The sequence below is a fragment of the Ciona robusta genome, chromosome 10, assembly GCF_009617815.1.
Source record: "Ciona robusta chromosome 10, ASM961781v2".
Classification (NCBI taxonomy): domain Eukaryota; kingdom Metazoa; phylum Chordata; class Ascidiacea; order Phlebobranchia; family Cionidae; genus Ciona; species Ciona robusta.
Genome location: NC_143244.1, coordinates 2,636,888 through 2,657,805, shown reverse-complemented (window position 1 = coordinate 2,657,805; position 20,918 = coordinate 2,636,888). Strand labels below are relative to the sequence as shown.

At 38.6% G+C, this 20,918-nt stretch overlaps 1 protein-coding gene and 1 long non-coding RNA gene across 15 annotated transcripts; both read right to left on the bottom strand.

The window, feature by feature from the left end:
* Nucleotides 1–1,699: 1,699 nt before the first annotated feature.
* On the bottom strand, nucleotides 1,700–2,899 carry LOC149729519 (uncharacterized). Its single transcript, XR_016385907.1, has 2 exons — nucleotides 2,739–2,899; nucleotides 1,700–1,834 (listed from the first exon to the last, which is right to left on the bottom strand). It is a non-coding gene; the product is annotated as an uncharacterized LOC149729519 (long non-coding RNA).
* A 6,523-nt stretch (nucleotides 2,900–9,422) lies between these two features.
* Nucleotides 9,423–20,796, bottom strand: LOC149729518 (sodium-coupled monocarboxylate transporter 2-like). Of its 14 annotated transcripts, XM_089887221.1 has the most exons (16): nucleotides 20,647–20,796; nucleotides 20,276–20,364; nucleotides 19,594–19,748; nucleotides 18,986–19,089; nucleotides 17,572–17,915; nucleotides 16,825–17,013; nucleotides 16,527–16,592; nucleotides 15,951–16,070; nucleotides 14,675–14,829; nucleotides 14,284–14,424; nucleotides 13,652–13,870; nucleotides 13,333–13,445; nucleotides 12,753–12,910; nucleotides 11,582–11,817; nucleotides 11,166–11,269; nucleotides 9,423–10,003 (listed from the first exon to the last, which is right to left on the bottom strand). In XM_089887221.1, the coding sequence occupies exons 5-16, from the start codon at nucleotides 17,707–17,709 to the stop codon at nucleotides 9,777–9,779; spliced, it is 1,866 nt and encodes a 621-aa protein (XP_089743347.1). In that variant the 5' UTR covers nucleotides 17,710–17,915; nucleotides 18,986–19,089; nucleotides 19,594–19,748; nucleotides 20,276–20,364; nucleotides 20,647–20,796; the 3' UTR covers nucleotides 9,423–9,776. The 14 variants fall into 14 exon arrangements, with proteins under 14 accessions (XP_089743347.1, XP_089743346.1, XP_089743348.1 ...); XM_089887220.1 differs by lacking the exon at nucleotides 19,594–19,748; XM_089887222.1 differs by lacking the exon at nucleotides 19,594–19,748 and having other exon boundaries at nucleotides 20,276–20,367; nucleotides 20,647–20,787.
* Between the last annotated feature and the right edge of the window lie 122 nt (nucleotides 20,797–20,918).

The following is a 20,918-nucleotide window of genomic DNA, read 5'->3' as shown; positions in this document are numbered from 1 at the left end:
CAAAGTGATGCGCTTCACGAGAGAGGGTTGGCCATCTTCTTTTGCAAACAGTGATCCAGCGGGCAGGTTTAAAAAAAGTAGCGGATTCGTTAAGTACGAGTTACGAATGTCTACTGTATGGTTCGCGGTTAGTTATACCGGAATCACTTAGTTCTGCAGTGTTGCAAATCTTACATCAGGGACATTTCGGGATTCAGCGGATGAAGCAGCTGGCCAGAACTGCCGTTTACTGGCCTAATATTGATGACGACATTACGGTTCTAGGTCATAAGTATCAAACTTGTGCCGAACATCAAAACGCTCCACCAAAGGCCGCCATTCATCCTTGGATGATGCCAGAAAAACCATGGAGTCGAGTACACATCGATCACGCAGTTAACTTCCTGGGAAGTAACTGGCTTATGATAATCGATGCACACTCCAAGTACCATTGTATACACCAAACGCAATCGATGTCATCGAGAACAACTATGAAGTTGTTGGAAAAAGATTTCTCGCATTTCGGCTACCCACACACTATTGTATCGGACAATGCTCAGGCTTTTATGTCTGCCGAGTTACAGGACTTTTGCAAGCAACGGGGCATCGTTCACTTGACGGGAGCACCATATTTTCCTGCAACAAATGGCGCTGCGGAGAGATTGATACAAACTTTTAAAAAATCAATGACGAACTCTTCCAAACCCCCTAAAGACGCACTGCAGGAGTTCCTTCTCCAATACCGGCGCACTCCCAACGCTAGTGGATTTTCACCGAGTGAACTTCTGAACGGCAGACAAATCCGAACAAAAATTGATACTCTATTGCCTTCGCCAGCACACGTGATGCAAGGTAGCCAAACGAAGCCGATCCGAAACCCACCTCATTCAAAGTGGGCGATCCATGTTATGCTTTATACGTGGGCCAAATAGCGAGAACGAAGGGTCGCTGGGTTCCTGCCACCATTGTAAAAGTGGTTGGCAGTCGAATGTTTCATATTAAAGTTTTTCCCCGAGGTCCAATCTGGAGCCGTCACATCGACCAACTACGCGTTCGATACGGTTCCGACGATGATTTACAACCGGTGGAAGAAGAGCATTTTCTGCAGGCTCCGTCTCCAGAAGTGCACGTTCCAGACAGTCCGAACACTTCCGCGTCGGGTCCTAGTAATCTGCGACGAACCACCAGATCGCGCAAACCTCCAGATCGATTTTCATCCTTAATCAGATGAGAGAATTTTCTCTTCGGTTGAGAGGTGTTATGGACACGCCTCCGAGCACACCCACGACAGAAAGGCACTGGCATGCCTTAGCCACGTGACTTGCGCAATGTGCCGCAGTCAGCGTGCTTCATTATTAATTGTGTCGTGTTTCATTATTAATTGTGTAGTTATGTAGTAATCAGTGTCGCTATGTCGCAATTTAGTGCCCTTTATATACGTGTGCTCGCCTTAGTTTTCATTCTACAATTTGGCGTCTTAATACAAACCCAAGAACACAACAATAGACGTGATGTTAAGGATGAAGATTTAGTTAATATAGACGATGGATTGCATTCTGACTTTATGGTAATATCATTTTGCGATTTTTGTTTCTGTATTTTATTTCTTTGTCCATATTGTAAATTATAGTACCCAAATGTATACACAGACACTACTAGAATCAGAAGGCAACAATATGAACGAGTGGCAACAACTTTTTTCAAAGAACAGATTCAAAATTCTAAAACATCTGCACATGGTCGTCGATACCACCCAGACATTGTACGCTGGGCAATAGAGCTATACTCTCGATCACCTGCAGCTTATCAACAGCTTTTGACTTCAGATGTACTGAAATTGCCATCATCCAGAACTCTGCAAAAGTATAGATACAATTTTCTTGATTTTAATTTATCTGATTATAACAAAATAAACTTGATAACATGAATATAGCAACGAACTCTCCTGGCATTAATCCAATTGCTGTGGAGTCAATGAAGAGACTTCAAGAACCAGTAGAAGGTTATCTGACTGTCGATGAAATGTTTGTTTATTTATTTTCTTCTTGGGTGTTTTTTGATATTAAGTAAAGGAAGGCTTGGTATATCAAGATGGTCAGTTGGTTGGCTTTGTAGACTTTGGGGATCGCAAAGTAGATACAAAAATTGCAACACATATTTGTAGTAAGTAGTACAATAATTTTTCTGTAATATTTTTATTTTTAACATTTTTTTATTAGTTTTTTATGTGCGATCAATGAAGAAAGAAATCTCTATGCCTCTATCATGGTGGCCAACTACTGTCACCACAGCACTTCAATTGATGTCTACTTTTGGGGAAGGCGAGTTGGCAAATGTGAGACTAACAATGTGCATGTTAATGCAATTGTTGCTGATGGTGCTCCGACGAACAAAAGATTTTTTTCCATTTTACATGGAGGATCATACACTATTCGTGAAGGTGTTTTACTGCTCCAAACCCATACAGGCCTACTCATCCTATTTTTATTTGTACCGATCCCAGTCATTTACTTAAGGTATAGATTTTAATGTGATCTTAATTGTCGCTGCAATTTGAAATTTATGTTTGTTTAGACGGTAAGAAATAGGCTGTATTCCTCAAGTTCAAAAATCACTTGTCACGTGACCTAAGCTTCCTATCTGTATGTTTAGATATCTATGGACTGTATCGTTTTCTTTCTCACTCACTTTTGACCACAGATATAATATAATATACCATATTTTAATAATACAACTTCTTTATTAAACTATGATTATACCTGTAACGTATTTCTTGTAGTGTAACGTATTCGTTGTTGTAACGTATATTCGTTGTTGTAAGGTATTCTTTGTTGTGTCTGTGTGCGCTTTGAGTTGCATCTAGCGGACATCCGGGTTCTGCATAGTCTGGAATCTGAATAACCTTAGTTTTCTCGGTCATTTTATTTTGGACAAGCTAGCGAGCGGTACGTTGTAAACCGCAGCCTAGAATCCCGACATAATAAAAGCTCTGATTGTGACAAGTTTGTTACATTGGTGACCACAGAGGGACCATGGAAGAAAGACGCCTTAAGACGCTAGAATTAGGTTTGAGTTGCCTTGAAGCGGAAAATCAATTGCTTCGCAGTCAGATAAGCTCTCTTACCCGACGCTTGGGCAATTTGGAGCGCAGATTTACAGAGACTGAAGAGGTAAAGCCAAAAGTGGAGGTTAAAGATACAAGCTCTCCGGCCTCCGTGATCTTTCCCAGGATGTTCGATGGTTGTAGTAATTGGGGCGACTACAAACAATATTTTGAAAATATAGGTCGCGTGAATAAGTGGTCGGTTCAAGAAATGGGTCGTCATCTCGCCGCGGCGTTAATCCATGAAACTCTGGAAGTGCAGCGTAACTTAACCGGTGAGGATAAGTGGAACTACGACTGTCTAACAAAAGAGCTCGACAGGCACTATGGAAACACAAACTCAACTAGAGCGCGCGCACTCTTTCACGCCGCGGCTAAGATGCCCGAGGAAACCTATTTGCGATTCGGGAACCGCCTTCGGCGCATAATTAGAGATGCACATCCTGCCTTGCCAGTGGATTGTGTGCAACGGTATTTGGTCGAGCAATTCATTTCGGGCTTGGACGACATGTCGATAAGACGAAATCTAGCGCAAAGACTACCAGATACACTGTCAGAAGCGGTAGATATGGCCGACCGATTGCAATCTTTTGACTTCCACGCGATTCAGCAGACACCGCTTCATGAATCCCGGTACCTCGCGCATGAATGCCGGGATTCGAGCGGTACCAGGGGAGCACGTCGTCCAGTACAAGTCTGTGCATTTTGTGGCGAAACAGGCCACTGGAAAAGAGATTGTCGACACTTTAATGCGTCGCGTCATGGAATGAGAACGTCAAATCAAACTTCTTTAAACGGGCGATAACTGGTGAAAAGGCCGATTCACCAGTTGTTGAAGACGAGGCCAGGTGGACACATGCTTTTTATGTTCTCTGCATGCTGCAAGGTTTGTCTAACCCTATTAAGTTTTTGGTTGACAGTGGGTCAAGTGCTACTATTTTGGACCGTTCTGTTTATGAACAATTGTTGTTATGTGGTGCTATTGGCCAGTTAACTCCGTGTGGGTGTAATTCTTGCGGCCGCTAATAAAGGAAATATAAAGTGCTATGGTAGTGTTCGAGTCTGTCTTAACTTTGGAAAGGTGCAGACAAATGTAGTTGTCCTGGTAGCTGACATTGGCACTCCTCGAGGTATATTGGGTTCTGACATACTCATAAGCGAAGGTTGCCTGATAAATTTTAAAACACGATCGTTGTTGATTAACGGGCAAACAATAAATATGGAATCGTGTTCGACGACACATCAAAACAATCCGTCTCGTAGCACTACCAAATCGGCATTAACTCTTCACGATCCCTTTCCAGAACATCTAAAATGTTTGCTCGAACCCTTGCGCCACTTAAACGTTGCAGAACGAGGAGCTGTGCGGGACCTCCTTGCGCAGTACGAAGACGTGTTCGCGAAACCGAACGGCGAGTTGGGTCGCACGCAGTTAATAGAACATAACATTGATACCGGAACCTCACCACCGATAAGACAACCCCCCCCCCCCCCCCCCCCCCGTCGATTATCTTGGGCCAAGAAACAAATAGTGGATGCCGAGCTGCGAAGGATGTTGGCCTTGGGAATTATTGAACCGTGCGTTGGTCCGTGGTCGTCTCCGATTGTATTGGTAAGCAAAAAAGATGGAACTCCTCGATTCTGTGTGGACTACCGAAAACTCAACGCAGTGACACGCAAGGACGCTTATCCCTTACCCCGAATCGACGACATTCTGGATACTCTCGGCGGAGCTAAATATTTTACTACGTTAGACTTGGCCAGTGGCGATGCCGACAAAGCAAAAACGGGTTTCGCCATTCCGGGTAAGGGTTTGTTTCAGTTTAAAGTTATGCCTTTTGGTCTAACGAATGCTTCATCCACGTTCGAACGTTTGATGGAGCGTGTCCTTCATGGTATATTGTGGAATACCTGTCTAGTCTATATTGATGATGTAGTATCCTTTTCTAATGTCAGATACACTGTCAGAAGCGGTAGATATGGCCGACCGATTGCAATCTTTTGACTTCCACGCGATTCAGCAGACACCGCTTCATGAATCCCGGTACCTCGCGCATGAATGCCGGGATTCGAGCGGTACCAGGGGAGCACGTCGTCCAGTACAAGTCTGTGCATTTTGTGGCGAAACAGGCCACTGGAAAAGAGATTGTCGACACTTTAATGCGTCGCGTCATGGAATGAGAACGTCAAATCAAACTTCTTTAAACGGGCGATAACTGGTGAAAAGGCCGATTCACCAGTTGTTGAAGACGAGGCCAGGTGGACACATGCTTTTTATGTTCTCTGCATGCTGCAAGGTTTGTCTAACCCTATTAAGTTTTTGGTTGACAGTGGGTCAAGTGCTACTATTTTGGACCGTTCTGTTTATGAACAATTGTTGTTATGTGGTGCTATTGGCCAGTTAACTCCGTGTGGGTGTAATTCTTGCGGCCGCTAATAAAGGAAATATAAAGTGCTATGGTAGTGTTCGAGTCTGTCTTAACTTTGGAAAGGTGCAGACAAATGTAGTTGTCCTGGTAGCTGACATTGGCACTCCTCGAGGTATATTGGGTTCTGACATACTCATAAGCGAAGGTTGCCTGATAAATTTTAAAACACGATCGTTGTTGATTAACGGGCAAACAATAAATATGGAATCGTGTTCGACGACACATCAAAACAATCCGTCTCGTAGCACTACCAAATCGGCATTAACTCTTCACGATCCCTTTCCAGAACATCTAAAATGTTTGCTCGAACCCTTGCGCCACTTAAACGTTGCAGAACGAGGAGCTGTGCGGGACCTCCTTGCGCAGTACGAAGACGTGTTCGCGAAACCGAACGGCGAGTTGGGTCGCACGCAGTTAATAGAACATAACATTGATACCGGAACCTCACCACCGATAAGACAACCCCCCCCCCCCCCCCCCCCCCGTCGATTATCTTGGGCCAAGAAACAAATAGTGGATGCCGAGCTGCGAAGGATGTTGGCCTTGGGAATTATTGAACCGTGCGTTGGTCCGTGGTCGTCTCCGATTGTATTGGTAAGCAAAAAAGATGGAACTCCTCGATTCTGTGTGGACTACCGAAAACTCAACGCAGTGACACGCAAGGACGCTTATCCCTTACCCCGAATCGACGACATTCTGGATACTCTCGGCGGAGCTAAATATTTTACTACGTTAGACTTGGCCAGTGGCGATGCCGACAAAGCAAAAACGGGTTTCGCCATTCCGGGTAAGGGTTTGTTTCAGTTTAAAGTTATGCCTTTTGGTCTAACGAATGCTTCATCCACGTTCGAACGTTTGATGGAGCGTGTCCTTCATGGTATATTGTGGAATACCTGTCTAGTCTATATTGATGATGTAGTATCCTTTTCTAATGATTTTCGAACAGGATTACAAAGATTAAGGATTGTGTTCGAGCGACTCCGCGTCGCCGGTCTGAAATTGAAGCCGAGAAAATGCCAACTGTTTGCGACCAACGCCAAGTTTCTGGGACATATGGTTTCATCAGATGGAGTGCGCTGTGATCCGAGCAAGGTGGAAGCTGTAAGGGAGTGGTCGACTCCCACCACCGTCAGAGAAGTACGAGAATTTCTTGGGTTCGCGTCGTACTACCGTCGTTTCATCCCGAACTTCGCTGGTGTCGCTGATCCTCTGACATCGCTAACCAGGAAAAACCGCAAGTTTGTGTAGAATAATGAGTGTACTAATGCGTTTGAGCAGCTTCGGTCTATGTTGTGCGATACCCCCGTGTTGACTTACCCCATGCATTTAAAACAGTTTATACTGGATATCGACGCCAGTGCCACAGGTATTGGTGCTGTCCTCTCCCAAAAAGACAGTGCCGGTCGTGAGTTGGTCGTGGCATACGCTAGTAGAGCGTTAAGTAATAGTGAGCGCAACTACTGTGCCACTTATCGGGAATTACTTGCAGTGGTTCATTTTTTTCATCATTTTAGACATTACCTATGGGGTGCCTCTTTTATATTGCGTACTGACCACTCTTCTCTTCAGTGGCTCATCAACTTTAAGGAACCGGAAGGAATGCTCGCGCGTTGGTTGTCTGTGTTGGGAACTTACAACTACGAGGTGGTACACCGGCCCGGAGTGAAACATCGGAACGCTGATGGACTGTCTCGTCAACGTTGCCGGCGCGCTGAATGCCATGATTGTCAGCGTCTGGAAGTATCGACTTCACCTATTCCAGTTTCTGTCATTAGGGGGCAGCAAACACAACCTGGTTCCTGGTGGGAGAGTTGGACGACCGCAGATATCCGTAAATGGCAAAATGAAGACAACGTTTTGGGGCCAATATTACAATTAAAGTCGCAAAGTCACTTTACCCCCCTCCAGAGAAGAATTCATGCACCTTACAGGAAGTGATCATTTTTTCAGATGCTGGGATCAACTGGCCGTCATGAATGGGTTGCTTTTCCGAGTGTGGCACGCAGACGAGGAAGGCCAACCAGATTCACACTTGCTTGTTGTACCGACAGTGATGCGTCGAAAGATATTCCACCATCTCCGTGTTTTGAGAACCGCCGGGCACTTGGGGATCGTACGAACAATTGCTCAGATTACTCGTCGATTTTATTGGCCGGGATTGCGGATCGGCGTTCGGAACTGGTGTCGCTGGTGTACGGCATGTGCGAAACGGAAACCTCACCACGGAAGACACCGCAGTAAATTGCAACAGTCCACGACGAATGCTCCTATGGAACGGATAGGTATCGATTTTTTAGGCCCTTTACCTGTGACTAAAAATGGAAATCGTTATGTACTGGTAGTAAGTGACTACTTCACTAAGTGGACCGAAAGTTTTGCCCTGCCTGATCAAAAAGCCAATACGACAGCACAGACCCTTGTTTTTAATGTTTTTACCAGGTTCGGACTCCCACGCTTCATACACTCAGACCAAGGCCGGGATTTCGAATCGCATCTTTTTCAGGAAATGTGCGCCATGCTGGAAGTACAAAAGACGCGGAATTCTCCTTACCACCCGCAGTCTTCGGGATTAGTAGAGCGATTTAATCGTACATTGCTCCAGATGTTATCGATGTTTGTCAATGAACACCACAATGATTGGGACGATCATCTGCCATATATCATGATGGCTTACCGCGCTTCCAAGAATGAGTCCACAGGTTTTACTCCTAACTACCTGATGTTTGGGCGAGAGATTGCTGTTCCCATTGATGTAGCATATGGGCTACCAACAATGGCAAGAAGACCTACCTGCCCGATAGAATATGTTGAACGCCTGCGACAACGGTTCCAAGAGGGGTACACACGAGTTCGTATGAGTTTACGCTAGGCTGCCGTTCGACAAAAGCGAAATTATGACCGCAGCGCAGCACCGCTATCGTTTATGTCCGGGTCCTGGGTATAGTATTACTATCCACCCTACGGAAAAAAGAAATTAGGAAAAGGCTGGGTTGGACCGTTCCTGGTGATCCAAAAAATGTCAGACAATCTTTACCGGGTACAGAAATCGGCCGACCACCCCTCGCGTGTGGTACATGTTGATCATCTCCGACCATACGAAGCGGAGTATATGCCGGCAGATTGGACACGTGGATCGCAGTTTGGACAGTTACATGACGCGATGAACGAAGCGCCAGCACAAACGCCGTCCATTGTCGCAAACGCGACACAACCAAACTTGTCTCGATTTAGGCGGATTCGGCGACCTCCAGTATACGCCTCGATGACTATGTGGTCGGCTGAATGCCGTTATACTTTTCCCTTAATTGTGTATGATGTACCATGCCCGTGTGTTTTTTTTTATGTATGCTCCTGTTTTCTTACTTTTATCTACTTTCCGAGGTCGGAAAAACATTTTTTTGAGGGAGGGGTTTAGTGTAACGTATTTCTTGTAGTGTAACGTATTCGTTGTTGTAACGTATATTCGTTGTTGTAAGGTATTCTTTGTTGTGTCTGTGTGCGCTTTCAGTTGCATCTAGCGGACATCCGGGTTCTGCATAGTCTGGAATCTGAATAACCTTAGTTTTCTCGGTCATTTTATTTTGGACACGCTAGCGAGCGGTACGTTGTAAACCGCAGCCTAGAATCCCGACATAATGAAAGCTCTGATTGTGACAAGTTTGTTACATACCTTTAATTTTAGGCAAAGTTGTTTGACCGTGTCATATGCACTTTAAAAGTGGTAACCCATAGTGGTGTGTCTTTTAAATGGGCATGACCATTGAATCTGTTCCAGCACCCACTACAATGGGCCCTTTGTGCAATACGGTACTATACCGCGGTGTCTAAGCACGTGACCAATCCTGTAAAGGGCCTATTCCACCTGACCTGACTTTACTATGCCGCAGTTGGTTTTAATAAAAACAAGACCGTCCATATCTAAGACAGTTTTTTTTAAAAAAAAAACGTTTTGGTTCACAAATTACTACATTCTTTAGTGATTTAAGAAGTTAAAATGTTTATATTGAAAATAACCAAAACACCGGTGTATAATACACCTAATAATAGAGTTAGTTTTATAAAAAATTATTAAACTTCTTTTTCTATCTGTACATTTGCTATAAATGAAATATTAATTTGTATTAAATATTTTATAGTTGCCTAAAGTGAGCGGATATTTGGCAGCACATTTTGATGTACAAGAGCTGCCAGGTTGCGGGGATAGACCAACTATAGTATAAACCTGAAGCCTCGACAAAGACCCCACCCGCATAGAATAAACATGATTATTGTTGTTGAACGTGTGTCATTAATTCCCTAACTTCAACCACATTTTTTGTTTCTTTCAACGGAAAGTTTTCATCAATGTCCATCTTTCCAATTTTCTCTTCATGTTCAAGACCCAATGGTGGTACACCAAAGCGGAAGAAGCGACGAACATTCACCGGGAAACAGTGGTTGTCCAGTATTGGGACAAAAAGTTTTGGATCCATTTTTTCAGTGTTGTTTTTTCCTTTTTAAAAATTTAAGTTTTAGCTGATACATACCATTTGTAAAACATAACAAGAGAGCAAGCATTAATAAGCAATCGCGTATTAAAATAATTAGCATAATATTAGTTAACCAATTTACTACATTGGTATTTACTACATTGGTCAACAAAGCTCTATCAAAAAATAAACTTAAGAGCAGTAGGTAGAATACATTTATACATGTAATATAACTCATGTAGAAATATGATCTATGAGGAATGAGTAATTGATAAAGAATGGGACAGTATAGTCAGTATAGCCTCTGTTTCAACCTACTGTATGATTGGAAATGGGGTTGACAACTCACAAGCGTTCTAATCATTACTTACTCTTACTCATTTATTGGGCGATTTTATAAATATTGGTTTACACTATAGGACTACGCTTAGTTAGAAATATTTTATTTAGTGAAATCAATTAATTAAAGTTTAAAATACATTTTAAATTTAGCGCTTTTAAACAAACAGAAAGTTAAAAGATAATTACTCGCAAATTTGGCGGTTGTATACACAATGGTTTAAAGTACTGTGCTTAGTAAGGAACATTTTAGAGGGTGCAATCATTCAATTAAGCATGTAAGTGGTCAAATAGATCCTTTTTCCTTTGAATAGCTCTTCTTGTGGTGGTTTTTTAGACGACTTTTTTCCACATTTACTCAATTCTTAATTCCAGCATTTATGGAATGAAGTCAAATCATAATATACATTTATAAATTCGAAACCCAATTTTCAGATTTAAAAACACCTAATTAATGATTACTTTACTGTTCGATCACTAAATTTAAAATGTAGCTGAAACTTTAATTGAATGATTGCACTTTTTCAAACATTTTAAACAAAGCATAATTTTCATAAACCATACGAACAATTAGTTTTGTTTGTTTAAAAGCTCTACCACAAACATGGGTCATACTGTCTGGGAATCTGTGATTCTGTGTGTTATTCAAATAAGGAATCCACACGACGATTGACGTGACGGCGTCAATATCAAATTATTACCATTTAAATGGGAAGGCAATAAAGGTCTATTCTTGTAATTGATTTTTTTTTTAAATTAAACCTCATATTGATTTAAAATTAAATTATAGCGTTACCTGCTCAATCAACCCTGTATGGTACATAATAACTTGTATAAGTATTTTACCTGTGATTAGTGAAACCACATTACCAACAATTATAGTGACAAACAACCCAATCATACTATAGTACATGAATGATATGAGATATAGGTTGTTGTAAGATTTTGACCTGTTGAGAGAAAAGGGTTTTAGGATTGGTAAATACAAAATACTGAACTTCAGCAAACTTCAATACTTTAGTTTATGAAGCACTGTCAGTGGTTAGCAAACCTGCCTTAAATCCAGAAGTTTTGGGTTAATATTAATACCATTATGGACATACATGTCTTTGGGCAAGAAAGTTATACAGATACACAGGGGGTAAGGTAACCCATAAGCTGGCATGAGGTGTATAATACAAAACAATAAAAAAATAAATGAAATTTAATGAATTTTTTTCTTTGATTCATTCACAAACAAGGGCAAATTGTAAATAACTTACTCAATCGAATCTACTGGAGTCCCTAAATTATATACAATGGTTGATTGTGTTGTATTCCAATCTATGATGCTGTCATTTAACAATGGTGATGTCATAATGGTAGCATTTATGGCAGGACAACTATTAGTTGAAATAGGCATCACTCTGTCATAATAGACATCCCTCCCCTGTATAAGGCTACCAATTGCTATCCAGAAGCAGAACAGAGTTCCTACGGCTTGACCCACAAGTGCTCCCTGATAAAAATAGGGAAAATTAATTGTGCTGTTTGTGGCTTTGTGCAACACTAAAATTGGGGAATAATTTTGTGTAGTATATTTTTGTATGTTATACTTTATTTAAAGTTAGTAAACCTAATAAAAATTGTCCACCACAGTTAGTAGATGTAATTAACAAAACAATGTTATCATACACAGTTCTATTATAGCAGGCGTGCCCAACCCGTCGACCGCGGTCTACCAGTAGTCTGCGGACCTATCTCAGGGAGACCGCGACAGGTGTAATACAAAATATCTGCTGTGGCGTTATAATTGCCAAATCATTAATTTTATCAATACTTTTTACAAAAAATACGGACAATGTGAAGAGGGTGTACCTATACGGCAGCAGGCAAAAAAAACAAGATGACGACTACTATGACGTAACAATCGGAACAATGGCGATTATTTTACAATAATTTCCTTAACCTGGTCTGCATGATTTGTACACTAGTAACTCTCTGTGCCTTAAACTAAGTATTTTTGACTATATTCCCCAAAATTTTGATCCTTTCCGACTTTTGACAGGCGATCGCAACAAACGTTAGTAGCATGGCAGAGAGATAATGAGCCAAGACCTATCATTTTATCGCTAAATAGGAGGACGATTATTTTTTCCTGTTTATTCATATTCAAAGCCTGTTTGTTTAATATGCAACGCAAAGGTACCGTAGGGCAAAAAAAAGCAAATCAGGAGCAGCACTTTAGAATGGTACACGGGACTATGAGAGGAATTTTCCTGCAAAAAGGTTGGGCACGCCTGTATTATAGCTTTTGTGCCATTGTTTTGTGTAAAACCTAATTACCTTGACGTGCCTTGCTAAAAGACAGCACCCAAACATAAAAATACAAAACATTGTTTTCATATTTTTAAAAATTGAAAATCAATGCAAACAAGCCATAATCATTCCCACCCATTTATTGCACCATGGAAAGAACAACCCTAGTGTGAAAACACCAAGCATTGGCCCACCAGATGATCCTCTGACTGTCAACACAAGTGATATGATGGTACCATTGGTAAGTGAACAGAGGTAGGAGATGACTGTAAGGATTAAACCGAGCACCACACCTGGACATAGAGCTTATTTATGGCAAATACCTCTAGGGGCCAATGAAAATGGAAGACTTCTATATAGATTAGAGCTGCTTAGATTGGTTGAATTTGCGGTTCGACATACATTTATTTAACTTGTCAGTATCTTTAGACTACATTTTTCTAATAACTGCAAATTCAACCAATTCAAGGCATTTCTAAGAACAAACAAACTTTGATTTTCATGGTACATCCTGTTAAAACCCTACAGCACTCAAACGTATACATTTTTACAATTTAAAATCTAAAATTATATTCTATAAAGGTGAGATTTTATGTCAGGCATGTAATGAGATCTGCGACCAAGACCGGTTTACACATACAGATACTGAAACATGATTTTACAACAATGTTACTGCATGTTTATTAACTCATTCAACCCCAATATAAGTATTCACCCGTTACTTTGCTGGTGATCATTTGTAGCTTAGATGACAATTTAGGATTTCTTGGTAATATAAAATCACTCAGAACCATCGCAGAAAGTGAGTTAATACCAGATGAGACGGTGCTAAAATATATTTAATTATTACCATATTAAATATATTTCAGTATATAATTTTTATAAGTGGTGTAAAGTGAAGTCTTAGAATTAGAAAGGGGTACAAAGTAGGGTACAGTGTTTTTCTGTTTCAGAATTAAAATATGTCTGGCAGCGGCATATATATATGACTTGGCGTTAGCAGTGGCATTTACATATTTTAACAGCCATCTCACCTTAATGTACCACTGTAAGCTGCAGCTACAAACAAGCCCGCCATACCAGGTACATCAGTAAATATTTTGAGCACCATATATGGTAATATTTGATCATATTTGGCTATTTCTCCATTTTTTAAAGGGTCACACTGTTCAAAGTAGGCATATGCCACAGCACCACAGCAAACGGCACATGATGTTAGAATAAACTTGGGAATAATAGCAACAACAGCAGCTCTGTAAAAAATAAAGGAAAAAATCTTCTTTGCTATAATGATCATGTAAACACTCCCTCTCTAAATGACTGAATTTTTAGATCTTATGTTAACTGTTGAGTTATAAGATGGTTGTACTTTTATATGCAACACAAATATAATGTATATATTTAAGTTATAGACCCTATGCTCATTGTTAATATGCAGGTTCTTATACTAAAATATAAATTTTTGGTCCAACAGCTTTACCTTCACCCAAATGCTAGGGTATATAGTATACACCATAGACACATATGGTAAAATTGCATACCACATGCAGCATGCTTACTGTCAAGCTACAGTATAGGCATTTTTTTGAATACTTACACACAAAATTTAATTATGTCTGCTAAACAAAGTATAAGTCACACCATAAAAAGTATCCTCACAACTTACATTCTTGCTTGCTTCACCGTTTCACAAGACAAATATCTCTGTGCTATTGGTTGACTACAGCATGCAATGTTAATGAAGGAAGTCATTGTTCCTGTTAGGTAGGTGAGAGCTGTTTGTCGAATACGAGGGTCAAGGTCAAATCTTGAAAGTGTAGGTGGTTATAATTTTGGGTTGTTCCGGTACTTAATAGGTACATTTTCATGGAAAATTTTCATTTTGTTGTAATGTCTGACATTTTAAAGTTATTAGACAATCCAAAGTACTGAGTTAGAGCTATTCCCGTTAAATGTTTTGCCCACAATGATCAAGCGGGTAACCTTAACGCAAACCGCACTGGTCTGGCGCCAGACATGTGAACAAAAATACAAGATACAGTCATTTAAAAACTCACGTAAACACATTGAATCTACCACTTCTTTCCATGGCTGTCCACACATTTCCAAACCCGCCAACCACCAATGCTCCTTGTATTAGAGCTGCCAATGTTCCAACAAACATTATTCCACTTTGGAAGGCATCTGTCCATACTACAGCCTTCAATCCACCCTGTGTGTAGGTATAATGTTGGATTGCCAAGAGTGGTGGTAGACTGGTAGTCAAAATACAAACATATATTGCATTCGCTAAAATAATCAAGGGGGTTCCTTATGTTTGGCAAGTACAACTGCATTTTAGCATTGTCATTCACAGGCGCCTGCCTGTAACCCAGAGGTAATGAGTTGCAGCCTCGTCGCTGCTACCATTGTGGACGTGTCACGTGTGTGTCCTTGAGCAAAACACTTAACTGCAATTGTTCCAACCCAGTGGTCACTAATGGGTTGTCCAAATTATTAGCCGTACATATAAATAAATGAAAAAATCTCCAACAAATTAACATACATGGACATGGTAACTCGTATGCTGGCACGAGGTGTATGAATACAGAATACCCATGTTATAACGATTGTTGTTTTCTGGCCGCGCAAAAATTAAGTAAGTTACATTACATATGTTACCCCAGATTTAACTACAAGGTAAAACCAAGCTCAACTAATATAAAGTAGTAACTGTGCCTGCTTTTTACAACCTCTCTTGTAACTAGAGATGCACTTTACAGAATAATTAGGTGTTCTAAGGCCTAGGATAAACGAATCTAGAATTCAGAGTCTAGAATTTCAGATCTTTTTTAAATTATAGGAGAATATTAATTTTATCTTCATAAATCAGTTTATTGCCACTTTAAGTATAGCCGTGTTAATTCATAGGTGAAAACAGGTAATGCAAAGCGTATTTCAACCGCTAGACAAAAAAAACGTTTTCTGCTGAATTTACCATAATTACAAAGCTAATTTTTTTCAAAAGCAATATTTTTATAAAAGTGTTTACAATATACTTCCAAGTTCCAAAGAGGAGGTATAATGATATCATTAAACAGAATACCGAATCCCGTTAATATATTCAAAATTCGGTAATGTGCATCCCCACTTGTAACTTATTCAGACATGGTAAAAGTAACAAAACTGTAAGATCATCAGTACTAAAATATTAGCAAAAATGAAAGTAATTGTAACAAAAGCAAGTGCTAAGAAAATTGCAACAAAAATATCAAGTTCAAAGAACTGTATTCTATGCCCAATGGATATATATATTGCATAAAATCATCAGTCTTGTAACAGCTTGGTACTCACACAAACAGTGTAAATTGTGCAGATTCCGCTGGTGAGCAAAATGGCTGTATTAGTACCAAGTGAAGTAACAGCACTAAGTGCAAGAGATGGAATGTAGACTGTAGTTCCCATGTACAGTATCTGAGAAAAAAGGTGAGATTTTAATATAAAAATACAATCAACAAAAAATTTTCCAATTAGGCAAGTTGCAAAGACTATATTCCTGCATGGCGAAGTGACTTAAAAACTTTCAACATAGCTTACCTTCTCCAAATCCTTGTGTTTGTCTTTTAAAAATTTACACTATTTTTACAAATTTCATTGTGATACATGCCACAGCCATGTTACAACCCAAACATTATGCTGGAGCATCTTATGTTGTGTCATCACAGCACCCACCATGGTAGCAACAATAAGGATTAAACAAGGTGCATTTTGAACACAAAATATCTCTAATTTTTCGCTACCATAATCAAAAAGAGTCAAAGAAACAAATACAAGTTAATATTATTGTTTAATATTAATGTGAACGCCTAACAATGGCCTTCAGAAATAAACGATAGAAATAATATCTTGATGAACTTTTATAATACCTACCATGCTTAAGATTTCTATTCCAGAACTTAGAACTCTGCTGTTTCTATGGAAACGAATTTCAAGATACTTGAAATAAAGACAATTAGTTAAATAATGTTTAAAAATTGATAAGACTTTTATTTGAAATGCAAAGTGACTTGTTATAGGTTATGTGCAGTTACAGTTTATGACATTAGTTAAAATGCTATGGTAGATTTGAGGTCTCTCTAATATTCTATTTAAAATGTATATACTAGACATATAGGATGTTGGCAAGAAGTGGCCATTATCCAAGGTAAAAACATAGGCTTTGGCTTACCTCATACATGGTGGCAAGCTTCAGTCTATGAATGAGTGGAATGTAATACAAACATGCAATCACAGTAGGGATTACAAGAGTGATACAATGCCATATTGTGACAAAACCAAATATGTAAGTCTCTGTAGGCAGCCCTATGACAGTGAGTGCTGAAATAAATGTGACTGAGATGGAGAGACCAAGAGGGACCTGTGAAATATAAAATTAAATTAATGGAAAAGTGGAAACTTAACAGTGGTGTACAGTTGGAGGGAAGCCCTCCACTAAATAAAAACAAAATTTAAACAGGTCAAAAAAACTATTTAGCACAAGTTATTTAAATGCAAAGGTTACAAGGCCACAAAACGTAATTATATAAATTGGTTTTGCACTGCCAATGATTGAATTTGTCCAACACTATATCTCATACAAGCAACCCTAACTGCAAAGTTTAGCTAAAAAGCTGCTCTGTATTTTGTAAGACATTGCACAATAAGTTATTTGGCCATGAGTTAAGTTTTTTTTTTCTTGCTTTTAAACAAAACATCAAAACGTTTTTAAAACTATTACAATATCTTAAATGGCTTTAGCAACTGTTTGGAAGTTATAAATACACAAAAATAGCCTCTCAAGAATTAGCTTTCATGTTTTCCGAAGTTCAAATTTTAAATTCTTTTCGTTATTTCCCCATATGTGTCCACAATTATCAGCCATACATGACAAAAATGAAAAAATCAAAACAAAATAAATACCCGCGTAGTAACATACATGGTAACTCTTAAGCTGGCATGAGGTACCCGTGTTATAACGATTGACGTTTTCCGGCCACACGAGGATAAAGTAAGTTACATTCATATCTGTATTTAAAGTTACTATATGGGAGTTTACCATAAGCTGAGTAACCATGCCTGATTGGGGCTGTGTTTCAAGTAGCAAGACAAAAGTGACTGTAAAGTGATAAGTATATACATATGTGTGTTTCTATTTTCCAAAGGAAGAGTGGGGCATACTATAATTTGTTCTCAAAAGGATATGCAAACAACTTGTTCCGATCAAATAAGCAGCATTTATTTGAAGACCACAGAAATACTTAGAAGTAAGAGATTCATCATCTGGTAAAAGCGTTCTTTATTCACAATGGAAGCAATCCAATACTTAAATGTGTATTTATAGTAATGTTAAATTTACTTAATTTAAAACAACATAACTCTAGTATGAATCACATTTTGTATGAAACAAGACCATTTAAAACTGAATAATGAAATATTCTTGGAAATGTTGTTGAACTTTTCGATATCAGGGGAAAATAACAAATACTATACTAGTGTGATTTGTGTAAATTTGGATTCCATGCTGTGGTTTGTCTCAAGAATATCATATTTGCAACACATATGTGTTTACACAAATTTCAGCAAATTCAGTATAAACGACAGTGCAGAACTATAACCAACTGACTTATTACATGTAACTTTTTTTAATGAATGCAAAATATATTTTTAGTCAAAAATCAATCCACCAATTTGCATTTTTGATTTGCTTAGCTTCAGTCATTTTCCATGGTAGATACAATTGGCCTGTCCACTTCCAACACTTACTGGAAGTACAGATTAAAACTGGAAAGGCTCAATACCTATTGCTAATGGACTAGGATCTTCACTAATGTCACTTCATCAAACAAAATACTTCTACATCCCACACTTTTACATAATTGTAAATTTTTGTAAACTAACAACTTTAAATAGTGCAATGCACCTACAAACATTTTTAAAAAACATTAATTTCAACATAAAACCAAGCCAAGGCAATACCTATGCATACTTCTTAATTTAAAACAAACAGAAAACGCTATGTGATGGTACTGTGTTTTGCTGCAAACATATATTCATTTCCATTCCTGCTAGCAAAGCCCAAATCAGCTGATCGATTAGAACAGATCGAAACGTAATTTATGTCATAATGCCCGCAAGTGACAGAACAAAAGGCGATTTTTTTTGGCACTTTTTAAACGGTTTTTTTTTTACCAAACCAAACTTTTTTTTCACAAAAGAATACAAAATTTATTAGGTGTATATTTTTATTTAAACCCAAATTGTAACATTTATGTTTTATGATGATTTGACCCAAAAACATTTAAAAAACCGACCTAATTGTTCAGCAAAATAATTCAGTATCTTATTCTTACCGCTGACATTTTCCGACTACCATAATAATAATTATCAACAGTGTCTCTTCTTCTGTCCTTGAATGCATAATAAACTCCAACGAACAATGATAGAACCAAAGAAGCTGTGGAAATAATACAACAAAGATATTACTAATATATATATATTAATCATAGGATGTTGAATTAAAAATAATGTTTCAATTACGATTAATGATAATACGGTATAAGAGTAGTGCATTTAATGCGTCCCCACTTAAATGCTAATAGTTTGATTCAGTCGTGAATCGTTGTGTGGATTTCTTATCTTACATAATACGTGCCGTCGTTCCCCGCCAAACTCCAGACAGTGTTTCCGCTATGTAAATGTGCATGAGGAAAGTAATCGTTAATTAATCGCTCATCGTGCGGTTTTAAATCTGAAAATTCAGTCTAAAAATTATAAATATGTATTATGATTTGATTTCAATCAAGAGAATAAAGAATAAATGCTAGAATTGAAAATTGAGGTAAGTGCGGAAAAAAGTGGTCCAAAAAACAACAACAACAACAAGAACAATTGTTCGACGAAAAAGGATCTATATGACCACTAACGTGCTCAATAATCTATGTTTGAAGTGCTACCTTACCGTAACAGACAATTTGTTCATCTTCCTAAGAATCGAAGTTATAATGCAACTGGTAAACGTGTTGCGCAATCAAAGCTCAATTCTCAAACTGGTCCAACCGCGCACGCGGCAGTGATCGCAAAGGAAGCGCGTATTTAATGTTTCTCGTTTTTGCCCTACAGAGTCACAGTTATAAAATAGCACCACCACCTCGCGTATTTTAAAATCTAGGCGCCTATGACGGCGTATACCAAAATGTACAAAATATACCCAAATTATTTCTGCGCACCTATAAACACGAGAATGTCCCCAACACCGAAATGCACTTGATCCACCATGTTACTTATCCCAGGGCGTTAAACTCATAATAACTTAAAGCATTACCACGCGTCGATATAAATTACAACGCAAAATTTTATGGCCAAGAACATAAAAAACTTACATCAAAGGCGCCTAAAGGAGAAGCACACAGTTATATAACTGTAAAAACTGCTATGAAGGACTTATGAACTTTGTAAGTTTTTAGGTATCAAATTTTTGCTATATCATGATAAATTGGCACAAGACAATTAGACAGTTTTAAGTCATGGGAAATGTGGGTTATTTTGGGCCAAAGTGAAATTATGCAATTTGGCTAAAGTTGGTCTGTGACATTTGCTTTGTTATGTATTATATAAAGGTAGCAAAATTTTGTGAAATTTACCTCACACTTATAGTTTTGGTATTCTTTACTTGTCACATTCTTTTCATGTATATCTATAAAATGTAGTGTTTCCGTATTCAAATTCTCACCTGCTTAAAGATATGATAGGAGCAAGGTTTAAAACCATCTTGTTATAATGAAATCCTTCAGAGCACAGCAGTAAAAATGCAATTTTTACTTCAATTTGCAATTGTTGCAAAATTTGAATCAAATAAAATGCTGACTACATAGATTTAATGAAACTGTTTTATAATTGTTAGCATTGTGTTACTATAAAGCACACTACTGTAATAAACATTGCTATAACATACGGTTGTAACCTTTTTTGAATAGGTTTATGGCCATGTGTGTAAAACAGTGTTGTAAAGTACCTGTAGGGTTTATGACTCCATATTATTAATATTATCTCTCCCACAAAGAATTCATGTACATTCCATATAAAATCGACGTTTTTTCATGTTTCCACTAAAACTCTACATTTTCCGATGCACTACATGCCTACTGTCAAATCAAAAAAATAAGCAAATGTATTTAAGTTGTAGCTATACTCATTTTATATGATCTCATTACATAGTCGTTAAAATCGAATTTTTAAATATTGCAAAATCAAGTTTACGATCTTAAAGACTTGAAGAACAAAAAA